Source organism: Hyalella azteca, unplaced genomic scaffold, assembly GCF_000764305.2.
Source record: "Hyalella azteca isolate HAZT.00-mixed unplaced genomic scaffold, Hazt_2.0.2 contig4515, whole genome shotgun sequence".
Classification (NCBI taxonomy): Eukaryota; Metazoa; Arthropoda; class Malacostraca; order Amphipoda; family Hyalellidae; genus Hyalella; species Hyalella azteca.
In genome coordinates, this window is record NW_025934728.1 from 16415 (window position 1) to 36244 (window position 19830).

The 19830-nt window shown below is 44.0% G+C and overlaps 1 protein-coding gene across 1 annotated transcript in view; it reads left to right on the forward strand.

The window, feature by feature from the left end:
• The window catches only part of LOC108675262 (filamin-A), a gene marked incomplete in the record, with an annotated part of 40359 nt that overhangs the window by 12047 nt on the left and 8482 nt on the right, over window positions 1-19830 (forward strand). Inside the window, 11 exon segments of the mRNA XM_047880048.1 lie at window positions 4292-4513; window positions 6172-6317; window positions 6521-6689; window positions 7964-8185; window positions 8501-8597; window positions 9118-9215; window positions 9357-9485; window positions 15710-15931; window positions 16194-16589; window positions 16899-17036; window positions 17890-18063. Of these exon segments, the coding sequence (XP_047736004.1) occupies window positions 4292-4513; window positions 6172-6317; window positions 6521-6689; window positions 7964-8185; window positions 8501-8597; window positions 9118-9215; window positions 9357-9485; window positions 15710-15931; window positions 16194-16589; window positions 16899-17036; window positions 17890-18063 (2013 nt within the window).

Genomic DNA, 19830 nt, shown 5'->3' on the forward strand with positions numbered 1-19830 from the left:
ACAGCTCCAGGCACTGTACAGCTCCAGGCACTGCACAGCTCCAGGCACTGCACAGCTCCAGGCACTGTACAGCTCCAGGCACTGTACAGCTCTCAGGTCGCAAAGTTCTCACGCTCGTACGAAGCAGCGGTTTGTTTTCTAAGCGCCGTTAATTTCTTATGTTTTTATTTTTAATTTGTAAATTCGTGGCTTGCCTTTGACTTGTTGAGGTCCGGCCGTTGTTGGGAACTGCAGTCGTGGCGTCGGGGGATGTTGAATGGAGGTTACGTCGTGCAGTGGGATGACATTCATTCTTAGAGATGAATGTTCGCAGCTGCATTCATCGTGTGAGATGAATGTCTGGCAGTGGTACAGGCAGTCTGGCAGTGGTACAGACAGTCTGGCAGTGGTGCAGACAGTCTGGAAGTGGTACAGACAGTCTGGCAGTGATGCAGACAGTCTGGCACGAAGGCTGTCGTTGCCGCACCTCATCGCTGCAGACCGCGTGACCTAATAGGAACGGGACTTGTGGTGCCGTTAGTGCTGCTGCTGCTGCTGCTGCTCCTGCTGGTGCTACTGGTGCATGCTGCTGCTGCTGCTGCTGCTGGTGCTGCTGGTGCTGCTAGTGCTGCTGCCGGTGCTGCTGGTGCATGCTGCTGCTGCTGCTGCTGCTGCTGCTGGTGCTGCTGCTGGTGACCTTATGACCTTATGATGAGTTTGGGACTTCCTTGTCACCGGTCACGCTGATGCGCCGCCTTCGTCGTCCTCCGTCTCCGAGTCTTCGCTAGGCAAGTTACCCCGCTCTCGGGTCCCGGATGTAACATTGGACGTGTTCCGTATATTTGCCCTCCTTTGGGCCAGCTGGTGCAAGATGCTGTTGCTTGTCACCTGCTGACAAGCAACTGGACAATCCCTTGTCACAGATTACTGGACAATACTTTACAATACAATACTTTCTCAACCAATTGTCCAGTCGTCTCTTGAATGTTGCAAGGGTAAACTCCCCTCCTCTCAGCGCTTTTGGCAAGACATTAAGGGGATCGACCTAGCTAAAATTTTCAATTTTGGCGTTTTTCGGTTTTTGGGCTCATCTGAAAGCTGAAATTCTGCTCTTTCCAATGGTACCACTGCCATCTCTCTACGTGAATATTTACGTTCATGACGTCTCTTTAAAGGGAAGCGGGTGAGAGAGTTCTTTAACTAATTGAATATAAAGTAATTAGCTGCTGAAATCTTTGAATATAGTTTCTACTTGAGTTGTGCTGCAGTTACATGCTTAGTCTCATCTTAAAGCTGACATTCTGAGCTTTCCAACGATACTACTGCCATCTATGTACGGCAATATTGACGCAGATGGCCCGCCTTTATTTGGGGGCGGGAGGTGGAGTTCCTTCACTATTTAAATAGGAGCTAATTCACTCGTCAAGACCACATATCTTGGATTCTTGGTGTATCTGGCACAGCGTTGCCAGATGGTATATTTCTATACCAGATTTCACAAATCTGGTATTTTCAGAAGGTGTCTGGTATGAATATTTTAGATCTGGTATATATGCCTAAATCTGGTATTTTTCTGGTATTTTCTGACTTACTGCAAATTTACTGCATTAAGTTCCACCTCTGAAGTTTGAACTTCCTCCAGCGTAGGAGTGGATTATATAGATTATCTCCAGAGCGGCGCGATTAGAGCTTTCCCGCCATTTTTGGAACCGCAAGTTTACCGCTTGATGAAATAACCCCAATCTAATTGTTAACATTTAACAAAAGTGCTTAGTGCAATATGAACACGAGAGTGATGATCCTTGATTGATTACTGATCAGTGATGATATGGATCAGGACGAGTGAGGTTGTCGTACCGATCTCTGCGACGCAAGCTCCATTCTGGCATCTGGGCTCAGTCACCCTCCTAACTTCGTACGGAGAGGTGCTCTACAAGTTGCTGCTAGCATCCTTGAGTGGATTAAGGCTTAGTTTCGGTATGTTGGCTACGTTACGACTCTTTTACGTCATTTTACGTGCCGCGCGGCAGTTTTTTGGGCGTCCTGAAAACCGCCACCACCACCACCATCACCACCACCAAACAGTTCCAGCTTGAGGTTCACCGCTATACAATAGACGCTGAAGAAACCTCAACGTAAACGTATTTCGTTCGACGTATTTATTTGTTAGACTCGTGTTTGGTGACGTAAAAGTTTCACTTCAGAGTTCTTGTGAAGGATAATTGTACTTATTACCTGTACACTGACCTGATGTACTTATTACCCGTACACTGACCTGATGTACTTATTACCTGTACACTGACCTGATGTACTTATTACCTGTACACTGACCTGATGTACTTATTACCTGTACACTGACCTGATGTACTTATTACCTGTACACTGACCTGATGTACTTATTACCTGTACACTGACCTGATGTACTTATTACCCGTACACTGACCTGATGTACTTATTACCCGTACACTGACCTGATGTACTTATTACCTGTACACTGACCTGATGTACTTATTACCTGTACACTGACCTGATGTACTTATTACCCGTACACTGACCTGATGTACTTATTACCCGTACACTGACCTGATGTACTTATTACCTGTACACTGACCTGATGTACTTATTACCTGTACACTGACCTGATGTACTTATTACCTGTACACTGACCTGATGTACTTATTACCTGTACACTGACCTGATGTACTTATTACCTGTACACTGACCTGATGTACTTATTACCTGTACACTGACCTGATGTACTTATTACCTGTACACTGACCTGATGTACTTATTACCTGTACACTGACCTGATGTACTTATTACCTGTACACTGACCTGATGTACTTATTACCTGTACACTGACCTGATGTACTTATTACCTGTACACTGACCTGATGTACTTATTACCTGTACACTGACCTGATGTACTTATTACCTGTACACTGACCTGATGTACTTATTACCTGTACACTGACCTGATGTACTTATTACCTGTACACTGACCTGATGTACTTATTACCTGTACACTGACCTGATGTACTTATTACCTGTACACTGACCTGATGTACTTATTACCTGTACACTGACCTGATGTACTTATTACCTGTACACTGACCTGATGTACTTATTACCTGTACACTGACCTGATGTACTTATTACCTGTACACTGACCTGATGTACTTATTACCTGTACACTGACCTGATGTACTTATTACCTGTACACTGACCTGATGTACTTATTACCTGTACACTGACCTGATGTACTTATTACCCNCGCCGTATGTCACTCTCCGGGAACATAACTTTCAACTTAAATTATACGTAAACTATTGAGTGTAGCAACCTGAGGACGTTTGTACGCAACAGAGAACATTATAAAGTTGTCGTACGTGGCGGCAACCATCAGTGCAAGTCATTTTGCGCTCACTAGAATGTATCCTTTTTGGGAAGTAGACTTGTGACAATATTGCCTTGGTTACTCATGTTAGGCGGTAGAGGGTTAAGCTGTGTTTGGTAGCTTAAAACTTGCGGTGTAATGTGCAGTTTTTTTTGTAATTGTCTGCTTATATCTGACTCATTCCGCACTGCCGTTATTACTGCGAACTTATTGCTTTATTACAATATTGTGAACTTACATCTGATGTAAGCTTTTTCATCGGGTTAGGTGCAAGGCCAGTGACGTTGCTTTCTTTGAAAATGTTTACAAAACTAGTTAGTTTTTTGTGGCTTTAGATCAGTATAATTCTTTTATAGTTGTATATAGTTTTCATAATTGCATTTCCAAAACAATTTATTATCTGTCCATATCTCGCAAAATATTACGTTCACTATTTTAAAGCTCCAGTTAACAAGGTCACGGAAAGCCAGTAAACTCGGTAACAGCTGCGCGTGTAAGTCAGTGAGCTCCTTAACAGCTGCTCGTGCGCCGTTGTGCGTGACCGAAATTGTGCGTGCGTGACCGAAATTGTGCGTACGTGACCGAAGTTTAGTGCACGTGACCGAAATTGCGCGTACGTGACCGAAATTGTGCGTGCGTGACCGAAATTGTGCGTACCTGACCTGCATTGCGCGTAATCGAGTTGTGCATGTTGGGTACAAATAAAACATTTTATAAAATGTTGTATAAAATATTTATGTAAAATAATTGTGGAGGTTTAATGCATACAATACCGAGGCATTTGTATCCTGCATTTATCCTGAATTATTGTATAATTCAGGATAAATGTATTTAATTGTATAATTTATAATTTTATAAAAAACTTTCATTGTCAAATGTTCCCCAAGGTTTCCCGTCACAATTTTCCTCCCTCAGGCCCCACTAAGCGCCCCGTAGCCCACCAAGTGACGGAGGGCGCGGGTGGTGTGGTGCAGGTGGCGTTCACCACCACCGAGGTGGGCTCGTATGTGGTGGAGGTGGCGGCTGGTGGGCAGAAGGTGGCGGGGTCTCCCTTCATCGCTAAGGCCTACGATGCAGGCCTGATAAGGGTCTCAGATGTGCCTAATGGCGTCGTGGGACAACCCTGTCAGTTCAGGGGTGAGTCTTGCTAGTTACCTTATAATATAATCTATATAAAATATGGAAGTTTCAGCGTTTATTAGGCCGTAGGCCTGTCGCCGATTCATGACATCGCAGAACATTCACAGCTTATTGCGGGTCTCGAACTTGCAACTCACTGCTCTAATTCTGTTGTGCTTAACCGCCCGGCCTCCTCGCCGATTCTGACCAGAAACTGGCGCACAGAGCTGGGATCGAACCCGCGCCTCTCTGCGCCAATCTTGGTACTCTGAACTTTAACCACTGGGCCACCCTGACCATAGTTGCCTATCACTAACACATCATACCAACACGCGAGATATGTACAGCTGGAGATCATAACACGTCACTAACACGTCACTCCCCACAGTGGACGCGTCGCTGGCGGGGGAGGGGCAGCTGGAGATCATAACACGTCACTAACACGTCACCAACACGTCACTAACACGTGACTCCCCACAGTGGACGCGTCGCAGGCGGGGGAGGGGCACTGGAGATCATAACACGTCACTAACACGTCACTCCCCACAGTGGACGCGTCGCAGGCGGGGGAGGGGCACTGGAGATCATAACACGTCACTAACACGTCACTCCCCACAGTGGACGCGTCGCAGGCGGGGGAGGGGCACTGGAGATCATAACACGTCACTAACACGTCACTCCCCACAGTGGACGCGTCGCAGGCGGGGGAGGGGCACTGGAGATCATAACACGTCACTAACACGTCACTCCCCACAGTGGACGCGTCGCAGGCGGGGGAGGGGCACTGGAGATCATAACACGTCACTAACACGTCACTCCCCACAGTGGACGCGTCGCAGGCGGGGGAGGGGCACTGGAGATCATAACACGTCACTAACACGTCACTCCCCACAGTGGACGCGTCGCAGGCGGGGGAGGGGCACTGGAGATCATAACACGTCACTAACACGTCACTCCCCACAGTGGACGCGTCGCAGGCGGGGGAGGGGCACTGGAGATCATAACACGTCACTAACACGTCACTCCCCACAGTGGACGCGTCGCAGGCGGGGGAGGGGCACTGGAGATCATAACACGTCACTAACACGTCACTCCCCACAGTGGACGCGTCGCAGGCGGGGGAGGGGCACTGGAGATCATAACACGTCACTAACACGTCACTCCCCACAGTGGACGCGTCGCAGGCGGGGGAGGGGCACTGGAGATCATAACACGTCACTAACACGTCACTCCCCACAGTGGACGCGTCGCAGGCGGGGGAGGGGCACTGGAGATCATAACACGTCACTAACACGTCACTCCCCACAGTGGACGCGTCGCAGGCGGGGGAGGGGCACTGGAGATCATAACACGTCACTAACACGTCACTCCCCACAGTGGACGCGTCGCAGGCGGGGGAGGGGCACTGGAGATCATAACACGTCACTAACACGTCACTCCCCACAGTGGACGCGTCGCAGGCGGGGGAGGGGCACTGGAGATCATAACACGTCACTAACACGTCACTCCCCACAGTGGACGCGTCGCAGGCGGGGGAGGGGCACTGGAGATCATAACACGTCACTAACACGTCACTCCCCACAGTGGACGCGTCGCAGGCGGGGGAGGGGCAGCTGGAGATCATAACACGTCACTAACACGTCACTAACACGTCACTAACACGTCACTCCCCACAGTGGACGCGTCGCAGGCGGGGGAGGGGCAGCTGGAGATCAGCATCAACGATGGTGAGGTGCCCAACCACGTGCAGGTGCTGGGCGGCGGCCGCTGCCTCGTCTCCTTCACGCCCGACGCCGCCAAGACTCACACCATCGACATCAAGGTCAGCCATTATGGCCATATTTCTGTTATTATTATTATTATCATTATTATTATTATTTTTATTATTATTATTATTATTGTGCGTTAAGTATAATTCAACGCCCCATGTTATTACCATATGACCCCTTCCCTCCACCAGTTTAACGGGGAGACCGTGCGCGGGTGCCCGTTTTACCAAACTTATCGCCCCTCCTCCTCCTCCAGTTTAACGGGGAGACCGTGCGCGGGTGCCCGTTCAGGTGCCGGGTGGCGGACACGTCGCGCGTGAGCCTCACGCTCCGCCACCTCGAGCTCGTGCCCCTCGGCCGCCCCGCCGCCTTCAACATCGCCGTCGACGGCGGTGGCTCAGCAGAGCTCACCGTCACCGTCCGCAGTCAGTGCCTCGCAGGGAGTCGTGGGGGGAGGTTGTGGTGCTGCTAGTCATTGTGATGGTGGTGATAGTTCACCGTGTGCAGTCAGTGCCTCGCTGGAAGTCGTGGGGGGAGGTTGTGGTGCAGCTAGTCGTTGTGATGGTGGTGATAGTTCACTGTGCGCAGTCAGTGCCTCGCAGGGAGTTGTGGGGGGAGGTTGTGGTGCTGCTGGTCGTTGTGATGGTGGTGATAGTTCACCGTACGCAGTCAGTGCCTCGCTGGAAGTCGTGGGGGGAGGTTGTGGTGCTGCTAGTCGTTGTGATGGTAGTGATAGTTCATGGTCATTGTGTACATGACAATAATTAATGAATTGCTTTGGTCGGAGCGAAATAGCTGTGTGTGCGGTGCCGCTTAGAAAAGAAAGTAATGGCTCAGAAAGATGGAGGAAAAACATAAAATGACGAGAGTGAGTAAAGCGCTGAGTGCATAGTATGGTTGCTAATTGGGTGATCAAGGATGAGTTTAATTTGGTGTGTGGGTGACGTGGTTGAGGGAGATGGAAGTGATGGTTCAGGCTTTGCGTGCGCCATCGGTACCTAGCCTGATAGTGGTAGAAATATTTTTGTATGCTCGTCCTATTCATACCAAAAAAAATTGGTTCAACTATCAATCTTAATCATAAAAAAATTTTTACTTTCGCATAACTATTTGCCAATTCCAAACAACGAAATGAAAATTATTTCTCGAAAAGAATTTCAGAACTTATCTGGGTTCCCAATTCCAAAAATTATAAGCAAAGAAACCAGCCAAAAAATTCACCATTTCATACGAGAGAAAGCGTTTCGGATTCGGGCTCCATCGTCAGTTCAAATCTTATAAGACAAGCAAAATAAATTATTTAAGTAAAACTCACAAAGAATATAATTAAACCTAAATTGATAGTTAAGAAACCCCTGTCCTTTTCTATCGACGTTTAAACCCCGCTTCCCATCAGCCCCCAGCCAGTCGACCCTGCCAGTGCGGGTGTCGGGGTCGGTGAAGGCAGGGTTCACGGCCGAGTTTTCTATAGACGTTTAAACCCTCTTCCCCTTATAGCCCCCAGCCAGTCGACCCTGCCGGTGCGGGTGTCGAGGTCGGTGAAGGCAGGGTTCACGGCCGAGTTTTCTATGGACGTTTAAACCCCTCATCCCCTTATATCCCCCAGCCAGTCGACCCTGCCGGTGCGGGTGTCGGGGTCGGTGAAGGCAGGGTTCACGGCCGAGTTTTCTATAGACGTTTATACCCCTCTTCCCTTTAGCCCCCAGCCAGTCAACCCTGCCAGTGCGGGTGTCGGGGTCGGTGAAGGCAGGGTTCACGGCCGAGTTCACCCCTGACGAGGTAGGCGCTCACACCATCATCGTCAACTACAACGACTCAGCCGTGTCAGGCACGCCCTTCACGTGCAAGGTCTACGATGCCAGCAAAGTGGGCGTCTCGCTCCTCCCCAGGGGCGCCATCGGCAAGAGTCTCCAGTTCATAGGTGGGTTGGGGGGTCTTGGTGGAGTGGGTGGGTTGTGTTGTAGGTGGGTGGTCTTGGTGGGTTGTGTGGGTTGTGTTGTAGGGTGGGTGCGTCTTGGTAGGGTGGGTGGGTTGTGTTGTAGGGTGGGTAGTATATGACTTGTGCTGATGGGTGAGTGAAGTGTTTGATTGGCCCGATGGGTCGACATATACCTTCTGCCAAGAGGCGTGGATATCTTATTCGTTTGGCTGAATACCACTTAAACTAACACTAACTATTATTAATAATAATTAAAATATGATGATAACTATAACTAACCTGCCATCCCCCGCGCAGTGGACGCCTCAGAGGCTGGGGAAGGCAACCTGGAGATCAGCATCAGTGGCCACGGCCGCAACATCCCCACACAAGTGCACCCACAGGGCTCCGCTAGGTGATGGTCACTACATTATATTCTCTGTATAACTTTACTTCAATACTTGATTACTTGATGCTTTGTTGTTTATAACCGGTATGCATTTTATTTTACATGATGAAGTTAAAGCTCCATATTCATCGTGTGTATTAGGTACGGTATATATATTGTTATGAACTTTATACTATATGGTGAAGTTGAGGCTTCATATTCATCGTGTGTATTATATATATTGTTATGTATTTATGTATTGAACATTGTTATATATTTATATATTATATATTGTTCTGTATTTATGTATTATATATTATTATGTAATTACGTATTATACATTGTTTTATATTAATGTATCATATATTCTTATGTATTTATGTATTATAAATTATTATGTAATTACGTATGATATATTGTTTTATGTTAATGTATTCTTTATTGTTATGTATGTATGATTTACATATTGTTAAATATTTATGTATTGTTTTATTATATATTGCCATATATTACGGCGTGTTTGCCTTACCCCCGTCTCCCTGGTCAGGTTCGCCGTGTCGTTCGTGCCGCTCGAGGCCATCGATCACGTCATCAACATCTCCTTCAACAAGGAGCCTGTCTCGGGGTCCCCCTTCGTGGCTAAGGTTAGTGGCTTCCAGCTGGACATTCTGGTCTGGACCTTCTGGTCTGGATCTTCTGGTCTGGACCTTCTGGTCTGGACCTTCTGGTCTGGACCTTCCGGTCTGGACCTTCTGGTCTGGACCTTCTGGTCTGGACCTTCTGGTATACAGGCAGACCCCAACCGTATCGTGGTGAGCGGGCAGAGTCTGGCGGCGACGGCCGTGGGGAAGCCTTCCTTCTTCACCATCGCCAACGTCGCGGGGTCTGTTGAAGACCTCGAGGTCAACGTCGAGGGTGAGGACTTCTTGGGGGTCTGTAGTGAAGTCTTCTTACATACGTCTTGTCTGTTATGAAATAATATATGTCTTAAGTATTGATGGAAAGATAGCTTTTTATTTGAATGAGAACATGTCTGTTGAAGACCTCGAGGTCAACGTTGAGGGTGAGGACTTGTGGGGGTCTGTAGTGAAGTCTTCTTGCATAGTTCTTGTCTGTTATACAAGGTATATATTTCTTATATTTTGAAGGAAAGATATCTTTTTATTTGAATGAAAATATATCTGTTGAAGACCGCGAGGTCAACGTGTCGAGGGTGAGGACTTTGGGGGTCTGTAGTGTGGTCTTCTTGCTTACGTCTTGTCATTATTAAATAATATATGTCTTATGTTTTGAAGATATGTGTTAAGGTCTTATGACGAGGTCTTATGTGTTGAAGACCTAGAGGTCAACGTCGAGAGTGAGCACCTCTAGCGGTCTGTAGTGAAGTCTTCTTGCTTACGTCTTGTCTGTTATAAAATAATATATTTCTTATGTATTGAAGGAAAGATATTTTTTACTCGAATGAAATATATCTTATGATGGGAAATAAGGACATCTTTTTATTGGAAACAAAAATTTATTTGATTGACTAGACTTTACATTCTTTCTATTAAATTAAGGTTTTCTGAATATTTGCCTACTTTCTTCCTCTCCGATAATTAAATAATTAACGGGCAATTATGTGCAACACCTAATTAATGAAAAAATATGTGCAACACATTATAATTGATGAACAATTATGAGCAACAAATTATTGTTAACGGACGATGATGTGCAACATATTTGCTTTTTGTTAACTCATCTAACTCTAACTCGTGCCCATTTAGTCCCCATTCCTGATCCCACAGGCAACCAGGATCCGTTGCAGTATATGTGCTGGCAACCATTGAATGTTTAATGATGAATTATCTACCATTATTCACTGCTCTACATCATTGTAATCTACATAATGTCTTTCAGAAATGATTGATCTATGAATGCAGCAGCATTCACGCGCATTAAACCATGTCTCTTCATTTCAGGCTTGTCACGCAACTTTCAGCGAACCTTCTAGCACAAACTGTCCATTTCACGTACAATATCAGCAAGTCAATACAACAGAGAACTGCTTGTCTAACTAACCCAGCTGTTGCTTTTACGCTTACGTGGTGGCGCATGAAACGTTTTTGATAGCCATTCTTCTTTGATAATTGATTTTTTTTTGACGACTGTATTCAATATCGTATTTATAGATAGCCATTCTTATTTAATAATTGAACTGCGTAACGATTCTACTCAATATCTTATTTATATTATTGTGAAATGTGCAAAATTCTACGTATGAGCACGTTTTTAATAACCATTATTTTTTAATAATTGATTTTTTTGACGACCGTAATCAATATCCTATTTATATTATTGTGACATGTGCGAAATTCCAAGTAAGAGTTCATGGGATATCAGACTTAATTCCGCTCAAAAGAATGGAAGGAAAAGCGTTTCATTTGCCACTGCAATGCGAGGTGTTGCTAACGGGCCGGTGAGGTGCAGTTAACGGGCCAGTGAGGTGCAGCTAACGGGCCGGTGAGGTGCAGTTAACGGGCCAATGAGGTGCAGTTAACGGGCCAGTGAGGTGCAGTTAACGATAACGGGCCAGTGAGGTGCAGCTAACGGGCCAGTGAGGTGCAGTTAACGGGCTCGCAAAACAGCCAACAGGTTGTGGTCATTGTACAAGAGTATATACGATTCTCGCAATATTAGCAGGATCGTAAGTCCGTCCAAATAATGTATGGTCAACTTACGACACAAGTTTTACGATGGATCAAAGCTAGAATTCAGCGCTCGTAAGTTTGGCAATATCTGCCTGGACTTAATAATAATAATAATATTAATGATAATAATAATGTCAGTATCACTATTTCTTCTTACTATTCAAAAATAGCACACACATAATTATAATGCTGTGTGTGATGTTTAATATTATATATTTTATTAATTTAATTTAATTAATATTAATTTAATTAATATTAATTTAATTAATATTAATTTAATATTAGTTATGTTACACACGCTCAGTACACATGTATGAACCGCTGTTGTGCTTACTTTTTATCGTAAGTTGAATTAGAATTTAGACAAGTATGTGTTGGATTTTACATTATACACATCAGTTCTTCAACCTCATTCATGAAAATGAATTTCATGAATAACAGACATGAATGTCTGACAACATCCCCTTGCCGTAGAGCTGTTATCGCCTTTTAAATCTCGGCAAATCTAGCGATAAATCTCTAATTTGCGATATTTTAACCATTACGAGGCCAAGTCGAAAACCTTATTAATTATTAATGTATTAATCATCAAATTATTAGAAATGTTGAAAACCCTATTAATTATTAATGTATTAATCATCATCAAATTATTAGAAATGTCGAAAACCCTATTAATTATTAATGTATTAATCATCAAAAAATTATTGGAAATATAAACTTTTCCCCTTTAAGAATTTGGTAATCATTTGGAAGCTACCAGGGGAATTGATTGAAATTAATAAGATTGATTTAATAATTTAATATCGAGGCTTGACTCAATAAAATCATCTCTATTAATGAAGGTCCATTAAACCTTTAGTTTATAAGTTATCTGCCCTTCCTTGTTTAAATAATAAAATAAGCACATTTAATAATACGTATATACCTTAAGTAACATAAGTACAAGAATGCTACACATTCATGTTGCAAGTGCCGAAATGTTGAGCCAACATCTAATTATTATTCACATTATTATTAACATTGGTGCATTATATATTCACTTATATTAAGGTCTTCACTTATCAATATGAATTCGAATGGATGGTTTCGGTGCTTAATTTTAAATATATTTTAACAATTAAGTTATGACAATCGTTTTATATAATTACATTATTATTCGTTCATAACTTATGTGAACCATGATTACTCTACTCGGTAATTAATGTGATTAACACCAACCACTAATGTCACTGACAATAACCACTAATGCCATTGACAATAACCACTAATGTCATTGACAATAACCACTAATGCCACTGACAATAACCACTAATGCGATTGTCAATAACCACTAATATCACTGACAATAACCACTAATGCGAATGCGATTGACAATCTCTAATAATTTGGAATACATGATATTTTTACGGTCAGGTCAATGATTTATTGTACCTTATAAGAGTTGACTAACCGACTAACAAAGACTAATGACTAACCTGCCTCGACTAAGCCATTGACAAAGACTAATTAACGACTAACCTGCCTCGACTAATCCATTAACAAAGACTAATTAACGACTAACCTGCCTCGACTAAGCCATTGAGAAAGACTAATTAACGACTAACCTGCCTCGACTAACTGATTAATTGAATTTTTTGCTTACCGCCTTGACTAACCTTGACTAACTGACTTTTCGACAGGACCATCACAGCCATGGAGGCGAGGGACGATTTCTTCTTTTTTTTTCATAGCAGTTTGACGGTCACAAGTATTAAAATCAATTGGCTGCTTAAGTCGCAAATTTACCAGGAATTTAAAAGTAAAGAAAATAGCCAAAAAGTTCCTCAGCAAATGTCCTCAAGTTTAGGTGAATTGTTTGAATATGAATTTTAGGCTACCAATTGTTTGTACCTGTGTTCTAGGTTTTGAACTGACGATGGAGCTGGACTCCGAAACGTTTTCGCTTATAAGAAATGGTGAACTTTTTGGCTATTTTCTTTACTTTTAAATTCCTGGTTGACGGTTGTTATTAATGTCGTGTGCTGATTCGTGCTGACATGCGACGAGTTCTCTTCCAATTTATTGAATCCTCGACGTATATTTCCATTTTTAGCGCATTTTCTCATTTATGGAAAAAATGCACTATTGTGCTCGCCATGTCCGTCCGTCTGTCTGTCCGTCTGTCCGTGACCTCAAGTTTTCGTCGACGAGAAAATGCGCTCTCTGTCACTCACTGCAGTGAGTACTGAGTTATATTTTTTACTTTTCCTGATGCCAGTAAAATCGTATCATTCTTTACTTATATTCTCTATAATTTCTATTCTTGCGTTTTCTTTATTTACGAAATTTTCCGTTTAAGTGCTCGTAGCAATTGTTAGCAGCTCTTTTTTTAGTGTGTCGTACTCTTTTATGATTTGCTTTGAAATTTTCGAGCAAACTTGAAAGGGATTTGCTTAAAATCTCTGACTTGAAGTTACGGACAACCAATGTGACCGAAAAAACGCGAGAATCTAGAAATGTTGTAGGCGAAATATCGTATGCAATAAAATATCTTATTTCCATATACTTTAGGACGCTAAAGTTTACCTGACGCGGTTGAATATTTATAGTTCTACCACCATGACAACTTGAGCTAAAACAAAGTTCAATGGACTACGTGTTCTTGACGAGACGAGGGCTCAGCCTCTCCGACGTATAAGTCATTTGACCAAAACGAACTCAAGGCAAACGAATTGCTTTTGCTGAGGCTGTCGCGTCGACTTAACCTCTTAAAGCTATTAACATTTATACCCTGCACACTTAATAAAGACCTTATATACGCATGTTCGCGTACAACATGGTACACTTCACGCGGTCGATTAGAATATTCAATTGACTTATACACAAGTGATTCATTCACCTACACAAACAATAGTAGTTAACACACTAACACTTACGCACAACATGGTACACTTCACGCGGTCGATAAGAATATTCAATTGACTTATACATTAGTGATTCATTTACCTACACAAACAATAGTAGTTCACACACTCACACCTACACTCACACTCACACCTACACTCCAACACATAGGTCTAGAAAGCCTACAACGTCGAGCTCGATGATGTGTCAAAGCTCCGCGCTTGTCAAGTTACCCCTCGAAACTTCTTAAAGGTAATTCTCAACTTGAAAGTCCAGTCGAAAAAGTGATGATAAAACTACGTATATCCGGAAGATATAAATATATTTATATGTAGGTATATATATTGTTTTCATGTTAGCAAAATTTTTACTGAATTACTGCGAATAATGTCGTGTTGTCAGTAAACTATCCTGATTTTTCATTACCTTATAAAGAAATAATTACCAATTTATAACTTCCGTATCGCTGTCTGGAACTATTTATTGAAGTGTCTCTGTGTTTACATTCCTTAGTAAACTATTTGGTCTTCTGCATCCTTCTTTCCTGTCCTATTTTTTCTTTATTTCTGTTTAATATTTTTAGTTTCTGTTTAATATTTTGTTCTGTTTCTGTTTAATATTTTACCTTTACAGTGGGAAATACGCGATGAACCTTTCAGTGATTTTTTTTATGCTACAGGTGAATTATTTTAAATCGTATTTGTTTGCATAAATACATGTTAAATTAGCACACTAATTTGAATATTCCTTGTCCCCCAGTATATTATTCCTCGTCTGCCTGATGATTATTCCAGCATTATTATAACTATTTTTCCATATTTTTTTTGTCCTTCCGTATTAAACTTTGTTATTTTTCTATTGTGCAGCTAATTAAAATCACCGAAGGCATCTCATATGTCGTTTTTTAATATTTTAATTCAAACATTTACTGTTATCGATATTTATATGTGTGTCTACAATGTTATTCCTGCCTGTACTGAGCACGTGTAGTGTGTCTACAATGTTATTCCTGCCTGTACTGAGAATGAGTTTGGTACGTTAACAACGGTCCGAAGACGAAACGGAACTTTTCGTTTCGCCTTTGTTTGTTATGAATACTCATTTTATTCCGTCGTTATCTTTCTCATTTCTTTGTTTCGCTCGTTATGAAGCTGCGAAGAAAAGCGAGTGCCTGCGAAGTTCGGTTAATCCAGACGCCTGAAAATCTATTCGTATAACAATAATAATAATAATGATAATAATAATAATAATAATAGCTTTCAAGCTTATTTGTAACGTGTTTCCAAAGTTCGGTTAAACAAGACGCTACGAAAATCTATTCGTATAACAATAATAATAATAATAATAACAAAAATAGCTTTCAAGCTTATATGTAACGTGTTTCCAAAGTTCGGTTAAACAAGACGCTACGAAAATCAATTCATATAACAATAATAATAATTTTAATAATAATACCTATAACAATAATAATATTAATAATAATAATAAGAATAAAAATAATAATAATAGAAACAATAATAGTAATAATAACAATAATATATAACAAGAATACCACCGTGTCCTTAGGCCCGAACGGGCTGCCGGTGAGCGCGCAGGTTCAGGACAAGGGGGACCAGACGTTCAGGGTGGAGTTCAGCCCCAAGGTGGCTGGGGAACACAGGATCCATGTCTCCTACCTGGGGGAGAACATCCCCGGCTCCCCCTTCAGCTGCAAGGTGTACGACGTCAACGCTATTAAAGTTCGCCCCACCGAGCGGGGAATGGTCGGCAAACCCGTCACTTTCTTGGGTGGGTTGAGTGGGTGGGGCTGCTAGAATCTGAACAATGTTGTTTTCTTATGATTTATAGAAAATATTTAGAGCAAATGGTTGATAAACGCTGCGGGAACATAAGTATTTCTTCATTATATGCTTATTGTACGTTATTTTGTTCAGTCGTGAGTAAATGGTTGATAAACGCTGCGGGAACATAAGTATTTACAATAATCCCTCTCCATCAATAATCCCCCATCATCCCCACGCACCACAATAATCCCCCATCATCCATACAGTGGAGACCAACAACGCGGGCCCCGGCAACCTGGAGGTGACGGTCAACAGCGGCCAGGTGCCGACGAGCGCCCAGGCGCAGGGCAACCACGAGTACGCCATCTCCTTCAGCCCTAAGGAGGCACGTCCCCACGTCGTCGAGCTGCGTTTCAACGGCGAGAACGTCCCGGGGTCTCCCTTCACGTGCGACGTGGTGGACGTGTCCAGGGTGACCGTCGCGGGGTCTGGCCTCGAGAAGGTACCGGTGGACAAAGTGGCCGCCTTCACGGTGGACGCTCAGGCCAGCGCTGACCAGCTGGGCGTGCATATTGTGTCGCCGTCCCGCCAGGTGGTCGAGGCTAAGGTGGTCCCGGGACATGCGGGCAAACTGGACGTGTTGTACACCCCCAGGGAAGTGGGTGAGTGGGGTGAGGGAAGTGGGGGAGTGGGGGTGAGAGAAATGGGGGAGTGGGAGTGATCGTGCAAAATTAAGGATGTTGTGTTCATGGCAGTCCGGGACTCGTGACTTGCTAAGTTAGGAAGTCGTGGCCATGCCGGTAGGATATCTTCTGCTTCTAACGCTGCCGCGTGGACTGGGACTGCTACGTCCTAAATATGTACATACTAAGGACACTAAGGAGCAGATGCCGTCATGCTACGTCCTAAAAACACATACTAAGGACACTAAGGAGCAGATGCCGTCATGTCCCCTTCCTCTCCCCCATCAGGGGACCACACGGTGGAGGTGCGGGTGGCGGGGGCGCTGGTGCCGGGGTCGCCCTTCCTCGTCAAGGCCTTCGACTCCAGCAAGGTTAAGGTCACCGAAGTCTCCAGCGGCGTCGTCGGCAAGCCCGTCTACTTCTCAAGTCAGTCCACTTCTTAAGTAGATCCTCACTCCTTACACTCTCAAGTCAGTCCAGTTCTTAAATAAATCTTCACCCCTTACACTTATCTAGTCGGTCTAAGACCTAACTAAGGCCTAACTAATGACCTAACAAATGACCTAACTAATGACCTATCTACTGACCTAACTACTGACCTAAGTAATGAGCTAACTAGCAGGAATAGACTTCTCTAGTACTGACCTAAATAGAATTGAATTTAGTAGCCGAACATCAATTAGTTAGTTTAATTAATCAATTTTCGTATGGTAACTAATCGCGCACTTATTCCTCGCTCTTGCATTAGTTTGACCGCAAAATTTATCTATCTTTAACAATGCAGCGTTATTTCGAAATTAATTTTTGTGCTAATAATGATACATGAAGTTTTATACAAAACTACAGAAATACAATAATAAAGACATTGTTCTCTGCGCAGCCTAATCGTCTTAATTAAATAATGTTGAAGTAATCCAACGTAATGTGTGGATCAAGTGAATGAACTATTAATGACTGTATCGATATTATGATTATGAGTATTATGATCAATATTATGATGAGTATTCGGGTATTATTGTGACTATGATAATAAGTTGTCACGTACACTCCACGTGTGTTGACGTACACGTGTGTACCTACACGTGTGTTGTGTCACGTACACTCCACGTGTGTTGTGTCACGTACACTGCACGTGTTTACCTACACGTGTGTTGACGTATACGTATGTGTTGACGTACACGTGTGTTGTGTCACGTACACTCCACGTGTGTGCTGACGTACACGTGTGTTGTGTCACGTACACTCCACGTGTGTACCTACACATGTGTTGTGTTGGCAGTCGACGCATCGCAGGCTGGAGCAGGCAACCTGGAGATCATCGTGTCAGTGAACAACCGCAACGTGCCCAACTACGTGCAGTCTGAGGGGCACGCGCGCTTCAGGGTCAACTTCAAGCCCAAGGAGGCAGCCCTGCATACGCTCAGCGTCAAGTTCAACGGCGAGCCCGTCGCAGGTACGTCGGGCCCGTTGCCGGTACGTCAGGCCCTTTGCCGGTACGTCGGGCCCGTTGCCGGTACGTCTGGCTCATTGCTGGTACGTCGAGCACGTTGCCGGTACGTCGGGCCCGTTGCCGGTACGTCTGGCCCGTTGCCGGTACGTCGGGCCCGTTGCCGGTACGTCTGGCTCATTGCTGGTACGTCGAGCCCGTTGCCGGTACGTCTGGCCCTCTGCCGGTACGTCAGGCCCTTTGCCGGTACGTCGGGCCCGTTGCCGGTACGTCGGGCCCGTTGCCGGCCGGCACGTCGGGCCCGTTGTCGGTACATCGGGCCCGTTGCACGTACGTCGGTCCCGTTGCACGTACGTCGGTCCCGTTGCCAGTACGTCGGGCCCGTTGTCGGTACGTCGGGCCCGTTGCCGGTACGTCGGGCCCGTTGCCGGTATGTAGAGCCCGTTCTCGGTACTTCAGACCCGTCGCAGGTACGTCCCCCAACAGGTCTGTTATTCGCTTCCTGGCCGCTAAGCAAGAAGAAATAGGCGAAGGAAATTCACAAAGAACTTTGTCAAGTGTATGGAGAAATGTGTATGAGAACTAATACAAGGCCGTAATTTAAATCGTAATGGGTCGCTTATGCTATTAGTTAAGACGTTCCCCGTCGACATACACGATGGCGCGTGTACTTGTGAACCACTGTTCAGTGGTCACTGGTCACTCACAAGTCACAAGTTGTGACTTGTGACTTGTGAGACTCAACGTTAGTCCCCTTGTGACTCACAACGTTAGTCGTGTCTTGCCTGTCTTGCGAGCAGGACGTGACTGTGCCTGTTTGTTCCACTGTGGCCGTGAAATTCCACGACGCTGATCACAGTAAATTGATTTCATTTATATTTTAAGACCCAAAGGTTGAGCTTAACTTCTTTGAAATTGCATGATTTTTTAAAGCTGTAATTATCTTTTCAAAACTTGAACTGAAATTCGAACTTCTGAACGATTGAATTTATACATACAATCTTTTGGAAAGAACGTAAAGAGACTACATGCTAGCTGGCCCCGGCAGTCGTGTCGAGTCCATTACATTAATTAAGCGTTTCAATTACCTTTACACGTTTTTAATTTAAGATGGAGATCGTTGTCTTTGTTATGCTTTTAAAGGTAGAAGCCATTAACGAACGATCAGGCATAAATTAACATTTCAATGCTCACCGTTGATGAATTAAATGGTTCTCTGTAGGTTAGTCGCGTCTGTAGCGGACCATCATTTACAGTGCCGGAACTTGCGTAGTGAAGACCTAATTAAATCGCAGTATGATCGAATTCAGTTATGGCGCTTAAACCATTCAATGTTGTGTCAGTATTCAACATGCATTCTATGTACAAATGCAAATATTTACGCAATTACCCGTCTTGAATCTGATTCAATACCACGAAGCCAATGATAATTCTTGATGAGGTATTGCTTATGCTAGTTTTTTATGAAGCAGCATTAAGAGTGTAAATTTCGGTGTATGTACCGCAACTCAATAAAGTTCATACCTTAACACCCGACCCTGGCAGAAGGCAATCCTATTCATAAACGATAGGCAGATCATTGGTGATGAAAGCGGCATGATAACCTTGCCTCAAACACAAACCGGAGTCCGTGATGGGCTATTTACGTCATTTTACATCGTAAATTTTATGTCATTTTTCATCGTAAAGCGTTGCCACTTACGAGAGATATAGTGCCGCTATGTTGCTCGTATCCTACCGTCCGATTGTCGCCGTAGTAAAGTTTTGTCGCTT